The 12,414-nt window shown below is 40.5% G+C and overlaps 1 protein-coding gene across 10 annotated transcripts in view; it reads right to left on the reverse strand.

Annotated features, from left to right (window-relative positions):
• The window catches only part of dlg1l (discs, large (Drosophila) homolog 1, like), a 199,981-nt gene that overhangs the window by 169,115 nt on the left and 18,452 nt on the right, over positions 1-12,414 (reverse strand). For all 10 annotated transcript variants that reach the window (XM_036555831.1, XM_036555828.1, XM_036555825.1 and 7 more), the window contains exon 3: positions 3,619-3,782. In XM_036555831.1, coding sequence (XP_036411724.1) covers positions 3,619-3,782 — 164 coding nt within the window. The remainder of the gene's footprint in view (positions 1-3,618; positions 3,783-12,414) is intronic.

Genomic DNA, 12,414 nt, shown 5'->3' on the forward strand with positions numbered 1-12,414 from the left:
GGACTCCAGGTTTGCTAACTCCTGACTCCAATTAGCTTTTGTTGAAGTGATGCACCTATGGGTGCACATCCTTCTCCAGCCTGCAGTACGAAAGTCTGAATGATGTATTTCATGGACGAGAACAATACAATACTTTTTGTGTTAGAAGTTTAAACAAACTGCCTTGATTGTAAAGCAGAACATCTTTTAAGACTTTATACGTATATTCAGGCAATTCCAAAGAGGCTCACATACTTTTTCTTGCCACTGTAGCCGGAGGCAGTCGTGGGCTGGAGGTAAGGGAACCGGCCTTGTGACCAGAAAGTCGCCGGTTTGATCCCCTGAGCCGACAGCACATGACTCAGGTGCCCTTGAGCAAGGCACCTAACCCCCAACTGCTCCCCGGGCGCTGTGGATAGGGTTGCCCACTGCTCCGGGCAAGTGTGCTCACTGGCCCCTAGTGTGCTTGTTCATTAGTGTGTATGTGGTGGTTCACTGCACGGAGGGGTTAGATTGCAGAAGTGAAATTTCCCATTGTGGGACTAATAAGGGTCACTTAATCTTATTCCTACAAAAACGTTTTACAGGGGCGATATTTTACTCCGGCTAAGAAAACAGAGAACTGATGAGCACATAGTGTGGTCGCATTTTGCATCTGCATCTTCTCACATATGTACATCTGGTCCGGTTAGTTTAACCGTGTCATTCTGATGGTAAACATTATTCCAGCACATTTTCAATACTCGTTTCTCCGTCTAGCTGCTACTGAAGTTAAATGAAGTCAAAGGAAATCTTGACTGACGAAAAACTGGCCACCACGAGTTGCTCAAACTTTAGAAAATGAAGCAGAATATGTAATTATCCACATGTGCAACATCTACCCACCCTCTGCACAATCCTCCTATATTTTGTGCACCCCTCCCTCAAATGCATATGCATGAGAAAGAGAACCGGCAGGTAACTGAACAGTATTATTGATTTATCGTTAATCAGTAAACCTAAAGTCACGGACACAACCCACGAATACATCAAATACAGCACTGTGTGTTACGTAAACAAGGCTTTAGGCTTTATTGAATGAATAAACACGGTCTGTCTCGGATATGACAGCAACATAATGCAGGCTGCTTACATTTACCATGCATAGTTTAAACTACAATCTTGCTTCCAAGGCTTGCTTAAGGCTACACGCAACAGAAGTAGCACGATGTGTGAAAGAGTGTCAGTTGTAGCCTAGTTTAGCACAGTTTAGTGTGGCTAAATATCCTAATTGCAGTACATTTGGAATGGTTTCCTCTCTGCTATATGCCTTTATCAACAGCTGACACTACCGGGTGGTGCAATCATTAGGAGACCATGAGTGTAATCCCTGGTGATGCTTCAGCCACCTGTGGCTGGGGGTCCAAGACAGCACAACTGGCCTCGCTCTCTCTGGATGGGCAGGATGGCTGTCCCTCTCCCCCATCACTCAGTGTGATGTAGCTGGCGTGACAGAATGGGCGGTTAGTGTTCTCCTCCAAGCACGTTCAGCTGTCCAATGATGTTGCATTAGCAGCAGGTCAAAAAGATGCAGTGGCTGGCTTTAAAAGACTCGAAGGAAGCTTGTGTTTGCCTTTGCCCTCCTAGCGCGGGTGGTATCGTGTGATTGGGGGTGTCCTAACCAGTAAGTGGAACTGGATGTGTGAGAAAATGGGGAAGAAAACTGGGGGGAAAAAAAACCCAAAGTCGAAAGTAGAGAGTCGGTGTCGACTTCAGAAAACATGGAGTGCATCACTAAGTAGGGCCGGCACAAGTTACGCTCTTAGGCGTACAATTCGAAAACTGTCCAAGTTGAACGAAAAACACGAATATCAATTCAAACAATGTTCAAATATTACTGGCTGAACATTTAAGTATTTGTCGGTTAACCGGTTAATCATTAAAATCCCTAAACTGCACAAACGTATAAAGGTTAAGACAAAATACACCGATCAGGCACAACATTATGACCACCTCCTTGTTTCTACACTCATTGTCCATTTTATCAGCTCCACTTACTATATAGGTGCACTTTGTAGTTCTACAGTTACAGACTGTAGTCCATCTGTTTCTCTGCATACTTTGTTAGCCCCCTGTTCTTCAGTGGTCAGGACCTCCATGGACCCTCACAGAGCAGGTACTATTTGGATGGTGGATTATTCTCAGCACTGCAGTAACACTGACGTGATGGTGGTGTGTTAGTGTGTGTTGTGCTGGTGCGAGTGGATCAGACACAGCAGTGCTGCTGGAGCACCTATATAGTAAGTGGAGCTGATAAAATGGACAATGAGTGTAGAAACAAGGAGGTGGTCATAATGTTATGCCTGATTAGTGTATATCCTTTAAGATTAACTTCAAGCGACGTGAATGGATGAACCAATATATCGCCTACCACTACACTGGCTCACACTCTTCATACAGAATGCACAGGCAGAAAACGTAAGATCTACACAAAAGCTCAGTACAACAGGCCCAGAATATAAATCAAAGCTAAATATAATTCAGTATCTAACCGGCTACATAATTATGTCATTTAGCAATGATGTGAATGTAAATCTAACAGTGTAAATGTAATGTAGAGCAAAACGACAATAATAACCCTACAGTTGCTCGTCTGTGATCATGTTGCCAAAACACAGCATTACTCAGAGCGTGTGCAGAGAATGGAAGCTGGAAAGGATGAATCAGCTGAAGAAATGCACCTCCTGCAATTTCCCCATCAAAGCCATTTTCAAACTGACCGCAGCAAAACAGTTCCACTGAGTTTGTGGCATTACTCAGGGATTCCCCTTTTCCCTTTATTTCACACAGCAGATTTCCACAGCACCTAGACGCCAATTACTCACTCAAACCTCAGAACACTGGGCCACGCTGGGGCACACTGGACCGCCTTGGAGCTAATGACAGGTGAAAATGGAGAGATACATTCTATGTCCAAAAGGTTGGAGACACCTGTGTATTAAAAGGGAGTTTGTCCCCCCTTTGCTGCAGTAACAGCCTCTACTCTTCTGGGATGGCTTGGAACATGCTGTGAGGATTTGACTGAGCATTACTGAGGTCAGGCACTGATGGTTAGATGACCACTCCAACTCATCCCAAAGGCAGAGGATGGAGCTCCATCGCTCCACAGAAGGCAGTTCTGCTCCACAAACCCAACCCTGGGGGGCTTTATACCCCCTCCAGCCGACACTTGGCATTGAGCATGGTGACCTTAGGCTCATGTGTGGCTGCTCCAGAGCGTCCCATTCCATTGGTCAAGGCTTTTCTTTGGAGATTATACTAGCTGAATGCATGCAACTGAACACCCATGTCAGCAATGGGTGCACCTTAAAGTAGTTCATTGTGTCTGGACACTTTTGGACATATAGTGTAGGTAGATGAACATGAGCACAATATTTTCTGGACACCAAACCTTCTCCTGTCCAGGTACCGTCATATTTATCTTGTGAGGAGATTACTAGAGCCCTTAAAATGTTTCCTAAAACCTCTTACCGCATGCACTAACACAACAATGCAGTTTGTAGAATGGACACATGACAGTATTAAATAAGGCATGACCAGACAACACTTAGTGATCATCATCATCTCACCCTCCAGCAATGAAAGGCTCAGCACTCTTACCTCTATGCTGGTGCTAAGGCTGGGCAGGGTGTCTGAAGTTACTGTTGTGCTTTGGATGCTGGAGAAATCCCACAGGTTCACTGGAGGCATCATATCGGTCACTCTCACTGAATCCCCGCATTTCTGATTATCCAATAAGGTCACTTCGTAAAATTCCTGGATATCTGTGAGAAAATGCACTGTTTTTAGTGAACATTTACATAAGACATTTACAGTCACATATAACTGGTAACTGACATTACCTACTAAGCAAAGTCCAACATATTAATAACTTTCATGTAATAACTTTCTGTAACGTAGCTTTAAAAAGGCATTAAACTCCTTAGACGTCTGGTTCCTATCACCACCACTGTGAACAAAAATGCTTTTCACTATAATGCTTTTCACATCAAATCACTCTGAATGTCTTTGTTTATACCAGGGGTCGGCAATCCAAATGTTAAGAGGAGCCATTTTGTCCTTTCAACAAAAATCAAACCACTTAGGGAGCCACAATATTTTATGTCCATTTTACCATCTTGGCTGTAAATCTGTCAGTATGTGTAAATGTCCTAGTATAGGCTAAAAAATATAATATGAACAAAAACACAGACTTCCTTTACTCTGCTTTAAGCTTTAGCTCAGCTATAGCTGCTTTTCTTGCATCTCCGGCAGGAAACTAGTAGAATAGTTTTATGCGAAATGTTCAATCTTATGAGGCTGAAGTCGCTTCTCATTCGGCAGCTTCAATTTCCCGTTCCTCCTTAAATGGTGCCTGAGGCTCCAGAATGTAACAGCTGCACCTTTCAAGGTGGAACAGAAAAATTCGAACAAGAAGCTGGCAAACGAGAAGCTGACTTCAGCCTCATGACCTTTTAGTGTTGGACCGTTTCTCCTTGCAGATTAAACATATCAGGAAACCAGCTGGAGTGATAAATGCAAATAAGTCCATTCATCTCAAGTTCATCTAAGTCTTTCTCATAGCCACTAACTGTTGTCTGTGTTGCTCTGGAGACCAACAGTCTGCACACCAACCTTCAGGGTCAAAGGACGATGAATTCGCAGTTACAGGCCACTCTACCTCCAGCGTTAAAGACCATTTATTGCTAAAACTGCGTTAGAACGACCAGCAGAGCTTTATTTTACTGCAAAGGACGATTATTTTATAATAATCTCCGGAGCCGCATGTTGCCAACCCCTGGTTTATACCTTACCTGAATTAAGCAGACGTTTGGAAAAATCGATAAAACTCCTCTTTAAGATGTAAACTGAGGAGCGTTAAAGCAAAAGTTATTAGAAAAAAAATCAAAAAGTCAAATTTACACAATATTCTTAAATAACTGTAAATGATCAGCCGAGACATGTTTGGTGTTTGAAGTTTGCTTCTTTAGTTTTGCACTCAGGCTGCAAGCTAATGTGGCTAACAAGTAATGGGTAACGGCAAGCCATACACACTTAAGCGAGTCAAGTCTCCGATATGACAGCAACATAAAATGGGGAGAAAATTGGGAAAATTCAGACAAAACAAAGTCGAAAGTAGAGAGTCGGTGTCGACTTTAGAAAACACAGAGTGCATCACTAAGTAGGGCCGGCACAAGTTACGCTCTTAGGCGTACAATTCAAAAACTGTCCAAGTTGAACGAAAAACACGAATATCAATTCAAACAATGTTCAAATATTACTGGCTGAACATTTATGTATTTGTCGGTTAACCGGTTAATCATTAAAATCCCTAAACTGCACAAACGTATAAAGGTTAAGACAAAATACACCGATCAGGCACAACATTATGACCACCTCCTTGTTTCCATGCTCACTGTCCATTTAACGTCCATGTAACGGCAAGCCATACGCACTTAAGCGAGTCAATGTAGGATTATTTAAAAACTCGACAGAGTTTGAGGAAAGTGTGGCGGCTGTAAGCCTCCACTACTTGCTATCTACACTAGCCTCGTAGCTCCAGCGCAAAACCAAAGGAGGAAACTTCAGACACCAAGTCCGACTTGGCTGATCGATTATTTATGGGCTAATGGTGAAAACTGAGTAAGTTATCATTTTTGCTGAACAGCCACTTTAAATGCATATAAATACACCTCCCGGAAAGAACTACAGTATAAAGATTGGTCAGGCATGAATATGGGCAGCAGCTGGAGGTCAAGCGTGGCTTTAAAGGTCGTTCACAGCTGCTACAACATTAATCTGGCTACAATCGCGCCCGAGGGTAAGTGACCGCTCCTGCCAGAAACAACACCTGGAGCAAATAAACCTCTATGACACTCCTGGTTCTGTACGAGAGCTGTGCAAGGATTAACACTGTGCCCTGTGTAGAAGTAATACAGACATCATTCTGTAGTGCTTTTAATGCATTTAGGGAAACTCTGACTCCCGTAAACGAAGGGGAAATGACCGTGCGAGTGTGAGTGCAGCGGTTAGCCACGCCGCACAGAAAATAGCAGAGGGACATAGTTCTTCCATGCATGACAGGGGTTGGGTAACAGTGCTGAAAATACATGCTGGATCACATGAAGGTTCAGGGTAATGAGAGTAAATATTTTTATAATGCACACTGGTGGGGGTGATTCCCTCAGCTCCGGTTTCTCGCTGAAACACTCGGGCCGGTGATTTCACAGCCACTAATAGCACCTAACCGAGCTTATTTTGGTCTCTTCTAAACTGAGCGCGAGTCAGAATGGTGTAAACCGCACATGTGCACCTTTACGGTTTCCAATTTACCTTCGGTTCTTCAGACTCTGCATCCAAACTACTTTCATATCACTTATCAGCCAACATTTGGCTGAACTCGATGTTAATCATTTACATATGTACCTTACAATACTAATATTAATACTGAATTACTCCAATTTTACTGAGCATGGAAAAAATACTCATGATTCAATACCAAATTTCAATATTTAAGCAGACAGTCGTTCCTATCAGTATCTGCAACATGACTGGCTAACTTAATTACAGTCCCTATAAATGTTGTTAATGCCAGCGTGTGTAGATTGGTCTGCAGTGTGCTGCAGTCAGTAAATATACTTCAGTAAATATACTTTCTAGAGCTAAAACAAACATGTCAGTGAGTCACACCCACTTTCAGTAACTAGGAAATTGTGTTGGAAGAGGCACATTTTAGGTAAAATTAGGCTAAACACCTAAAAGCCTGGATTCAGGCAGAACTACTGCACAATGGGTTGAAAGAAAAAAAAAGTATATATATTTCAGCATGTGCATTTTAAAACAGTATTTTTTGTGATTCATTTTTTATAACAGTATTTTTTTGTGAATCATATTTTTTAAAAGTATTTTTTGTGATTCATTTTTTTAAAACAGTATTTTTTATCCTAATTTTTAAAAGTGTTTTTTGTGATTACTTTTTTAAAAAACAGTATTTTTTGTGATTACTTTTTTAAACAGTACTTTGTGTCATTTTTAAAGTATTTTTTATGATTCATTTTTTTAAAATAGTATTTTTATTCTAATTTTTAAAAAAGTATTTTTATGATTCATTTTTTTAAAATAGTATTTTTATTCTAATTTTTAAAACAGTATTTTTATGATTCATTTTTTTAAAATAGTATTTTTATTCTAATTTTTAAAACAGTATTTTTATGATTCATTTTTTTAAAATAGTATTTTTATTCTAATTTTTAAAACAGAATTTTTATGATTCATTTTTTTAAAATAGTATTTTTATTCTAATTTTTAAAACAGTATTTTTATGATTCATTTTTTTTAAAATAGTATTTTTATTCTAATTTTTAAAACAGAATTTTTATGATTCATTTTTTTTAAATAGTATTTTTATTCTAATTTTTAAAACAGTATTTTTATGATTCATTTTTTTAAAATAGTATTTTTATTCTAATTTTTAAAACAGTATTTTTATAATTCATTTTTTAAAAACAGGATTTTTAATAACCTATAATAAATTTTATATAAACGCATCATATAGTTAAGCGAGCATAAGAGTAAAATAGTATAACTTCATTAAGTTAAATATCGAAACAGCTCAGCTGGACCTCGTGTGCCCCAGTTACACTTTCATTTCTGCTGTCAGTGTATAATCTAACACATCAGTGTGACAGGAAAGGTTAAAAACTATCTAGAGCTTAACATTAAGAGATTATGACTGCAGAACACAGAAATATGACAACAAAAAACGCTGTGTGGGCTGGACAAACCACATCAGCCTTATGATTGGTCAGGATACAGCTTAGGTATGCACTACCCAGGACTAGGACCACCCAGTTAACATCAAAAGAAGACAATGTTGACTAAAAACATGGTGATTTATCGGGCACTGGAAAGTTATTCACAGGACACACGTATCCTATGTGCACCCAAGAGCAGGAAACCACAGATTTAAGTTTGGGGAGGCTTTAAATAACAACAACATTAGTAACTAATATACAATTAACAACAAACTTGGACTGAAACAGGAATAAATAATAAAAAAAAAGTCTTATCAAAGATTTATTGTAATCCGATTAATCAAACAGCAAAATACAAAATGAATCAGATGTAAAATGATGTCAAATAAATCCCACAGCAATTATAGGGAGTTCAAATTAATAGGCAAAGACGAACTGTATCCATCTGTTGAAGTCCAACTTCAACAGCAGCAGATTAATCAGGAAAAAACTTCAATACGAAAGCACAGATAAGAAACTGAGCGCATATCTGAGTGTCACACTGACAAAACTCAAAACTAATGAATGCACTTTCTTGCTGAGTCACTTTTCTGTAGTTATTTGCAAAGGAAGAAGTGTGATTTGCATATCCTGCTGAAAAACAGGGTTTGAAGCATTTGGACGGTTTGCTGTGTACAGCACTTTAAACTGCTCTTCAAATCCAGGCCAGCTGAGCCGGACCGCTACTAAAACGCTCACTGTTGCACGAAGGCAACTTAAAACAGCCAGGTTTCCTCCCAGCTGTCAGATTAAACTCAAACGAAGAACTGAAATGGTGCAAAAAAAACTATGCGAATACGGCTGCAGGTCCAAAAGCTCCAATCAACAGAATAAAACTCTCCAAGTCACGTCACAGAGAAATGCGCAGCTCCTTGTTGCTGCTTTGTTTAATTTTATGGTTGTATGAATGTCATAAAAGTGTGGAGAACATTATGACCACCTCCTTGTTTCTATGCTCATTGTCCATTTTATCAGCTCCACTTACTATATAGGTGCACTTTGTAGTTCTACAGTTACAGACTGTAGTCCATCTGTTTCTCTGCATACTTTGTTAACCCCCTTTTACCCTGTTCTTCAGTGGTCAGGACCCCCATGGACCCTCACAGAGCAGGTACTATTTGGGTGGTGGATCATTCTCAGCACTGCAGTAAAACTGATGAGGTGGTGGTGTGTTAGTGTGTGTTGTGCTGGTCTGAGTGGATCAGACACAGCAGTGGTGCTGGAGTTTTTAAACACCTCAGTGTCACTGCTGGACTGAGAATAGTCCACCAACCAAAAATATTCAGCCAACAGTGTCCTGTGGGCAGCGTCCTGTGGGCAGCGTCCTGTGACCACTGATGAAGGACTACAGGATGACCAGCACAAACTGTGCAGCAGCAGATGAGCTATCGTCTCTGACTTTACATCTACAAGGTGGACTGACAAGGTAGGAGTGTCTAATAGAGTGGACAGTGAGTGGACACAGTGTTTAAAAACTCCAGCAGCACTGCTGTGTCTGATCCACTCGTACCAGCACAACACACACTAACACACCACCACCACGTCAGTATTACTGCAGTGCTCTGTGAGGGTCCATGGGGGTCCTGACCACTGAAGAACAGGGTAAAAGGGGGCTAACAAAGTATGCAGAGAAACAGATGGACTACAGTCTGTAACTGTAGAACTACAAAGTGCACCTATATAGTAAGCGGAGCTGATAAAATGGACAATGAGCGTAGAAACAAGGAGGGTATATATAGGCCTTCATAGACAAAGCTGTTGAGAATGTTGACCAAAAAACATGCTTGCAATTCTGATGCCAGTTATTAGTATCCATCACTTCTCATATAATCATCAATATCAATATCCAACAGCTTTATCAAACACACGAATCCCTACATAATATCAGCTGATTTAATTTTATATTTACATTTCTATTTTAATATCCTACTACAATCGTTCTACTGAAACAGTGCTTTACTGAATGATATGATTGTCTGTTCTCAGCTGTCACACTTCTTAAACTCTCTTGAACAATAACTATAATAAGGTTCTGTGCAGGTATATTCTTCATTCATCGAGGTACAAACAATGTAAACGTACCATCAAAAGTACAACAGTGGTTTTACAGCCCAATTTTGTACCTTCCATTAAGTTTTTCCCAGGAGAAACATATTCATAACCTAATGTTTTAAAACAGAGGAATAAATAAAAGGCTTGGAGTCAAGACAAGATGTGGGGAGTCGTTCCCTAACAGCCGTCACCAAACCTTTAAATAGACACTGGAGCACTGTTACCTCTTACTGTTCAAGCTCCCCTCACAAAACAGTTCTTTGTGCTATACTGCTATGCTAGGCGAGGTCTGGATACACTTCACATGGTCATGTTATTTTAACCGCGGTTGTGTTTTGTGTTTAGCATCACCAGCTCAGCTGCATTTTCGCAAATACTGATAAAAGCATGAGTTATCAATACTGGCGAACACCTTATTTCTACACTCTAACAAGGTACTGTGGATTCTGAGACATGATCCTTGGATAAAAGAGAAGCAATCTGAAGCAAGAAGACAGCAGCTTTGTAAGGGCTGACTATAAATAACCCGACGTCCAAAACAAGCTCCGTTTGAGCTGGCTTGAAACGATCGTCACAGACATCCGATCAGTTATTATCATATCGTTGTCCGGCTCCTAAAAAACACAAGACACGTATTCATCCAGTGCCAAAATAATTCAATTGTCTTCATCTCTTTCCGCCGAACAGCTTTACGCGTTGAGGACATTGGCGTGTGCGCTGCCCTGTGGATTTTGGTCAGTCACGACTGGACGGTTACATGATGTAGGAATGTAATAACAGTGTGGCAGATCCAGCAGCTCCTTCTTTAATCTCCAGGGCGAATCTGCATCACATCAGATAACGCAGGGGTTTATGATGGACTCAGACAATATAAAGGAAAAAAAAAGTCAAAGCTTTGACCGCTTTATGGGTCCCGGTGAAGCTACCGTCATCATCATCTGTCAACACATAAGAGCCCTTCACTCAAAGTATACCTGACCGGTTAAGCAACGCTGCAAAACGAGTTCATTGGCTGTGTTTACATGCAACAATTTTTGCCAATCTGATTGAATGCATTCTGATTATAGATTAAGACTGAGGTGTTTATATTCACTTAACTCAACAATGTGATGGACAACCTCCATTTACATGCGCACTACAAGTAATCGGATCCAAAATGATGCGCATACGTAAAGAACGACTTAGTGTAGACGTTACCATGACAACTCAGAGTGAGATGAGCAGCAGTGAGCAGTGCTTGTGTTTTTAATGACTTTAAAATGATGTCAGACTCAGGAAAACGTCCTTCACATGTCCTTATTAAAGAAGGCCGAGAGGAAGACGTCGTGTTCGGAGACACATAAGCTGGACGTCCGTCCCACCGCCGTCTTTTAAAGATCAGAGCATAAACTTCGTCTCCTCTGCAGACCAGTTTCTGCTCTGCCATGATGAACGGTATAAACTTTTGCTATGACGTGACGAACATGATCAGAACGTACTTAAACTCTCCGATAGGGAATGTAATCAGATACAGGCGTTTATATGGTTATTACTCTTCTATGTAACGGATTATTTACAGGATTACCCACCTCAATCAATCGATTAGAAACTGTATTTCGAATGGTCTCAACTGGACTAGTCTATTCCGACTGAGGTGTATACAAGCACACAATCTATTCCGATTGAGATATTAGTCGGATTATTAGCAGATTATCAGGCTGCATGTAAACGTGACCAATGACTGATCAGAGTTCAGCTGAATATAATGTTCAGGCTAGAATCACTGACTTCCTCTTATGGGCACAACAAAACACGGAATATGACAAATACTTATTAAAAATACTTATTATGGTTACGACGCTATGGATCATAATCTGTATTTTTCAGTGTAGTTTGTCTGCCTTCTCCTGTACTGATCTGCAAAACTGTAGAAGGGGGTCACATTAGGTCACCAGCAGGGGTAGCAGTCTTTAAAAAGGAAGCTTCCAGGAGGAAGGGGTGGTGTCTTGCTTCTGACGCAGTTTCCACTGCGTTCCCGGTTCTCTGACCAGCTGTTGAAAGAACTTCAGCTATACACTCATAAAAAAGATGGTGCTTCAAGGGCTCTTTAGTATAGAACATGGTTCTATATGGAATCCTTTTTGGTGCAATATAGCCCCCCTTGTCAAAAAGGTTCTACATAGAAGACTTTTATCACGCAAAGGGTTCTTTAAGTGCTGATGGTTCTATATAGAACCATTTTCTTTACTAAAGAACTTTTGAAGCTCCAACTTTTTAAAAGTGTACTGCTCAATAACGCAGTTCAAGTGAAGAGCAACCATGGCTAATGCTGCGTCGGGTTCTGCGGAACGCTGCCGCTTGCAGTGGAAAAATTTTCCGTAGCAGCTCTTTTTAAAAAACAATGGAACATCTGGTTTGTCGTCGTTCATCTCCCGCAAACACGGGAACGCTGCATCGAATCTAATTTGTTTAACAAGGTCAGTATTGATGCCTCACTAACTGTAAATAGTTTAAGATTAAGAGACCCTAATTAGTCCCACAACGAGGAAATTTCACCTCCGCATTTAACCCATCCGCGCAGTGAAACACCACA

Source organism: Colossoma macropomum, unplaced genomic scaffold, assembly GCF_904425465.1.
Source record: "Colossoma macropomum unplaced genomic scaffold, Colossoma_macropomum, whole genome shotgun sequence".
Classification (NCBI taxonomy): domain Eukaryota; kingdom Metazoa; phylum Chordata; class Actinopteri; order Characiformes; family Serrasalmidae; genus Colossoma; species Colossoma macropomum.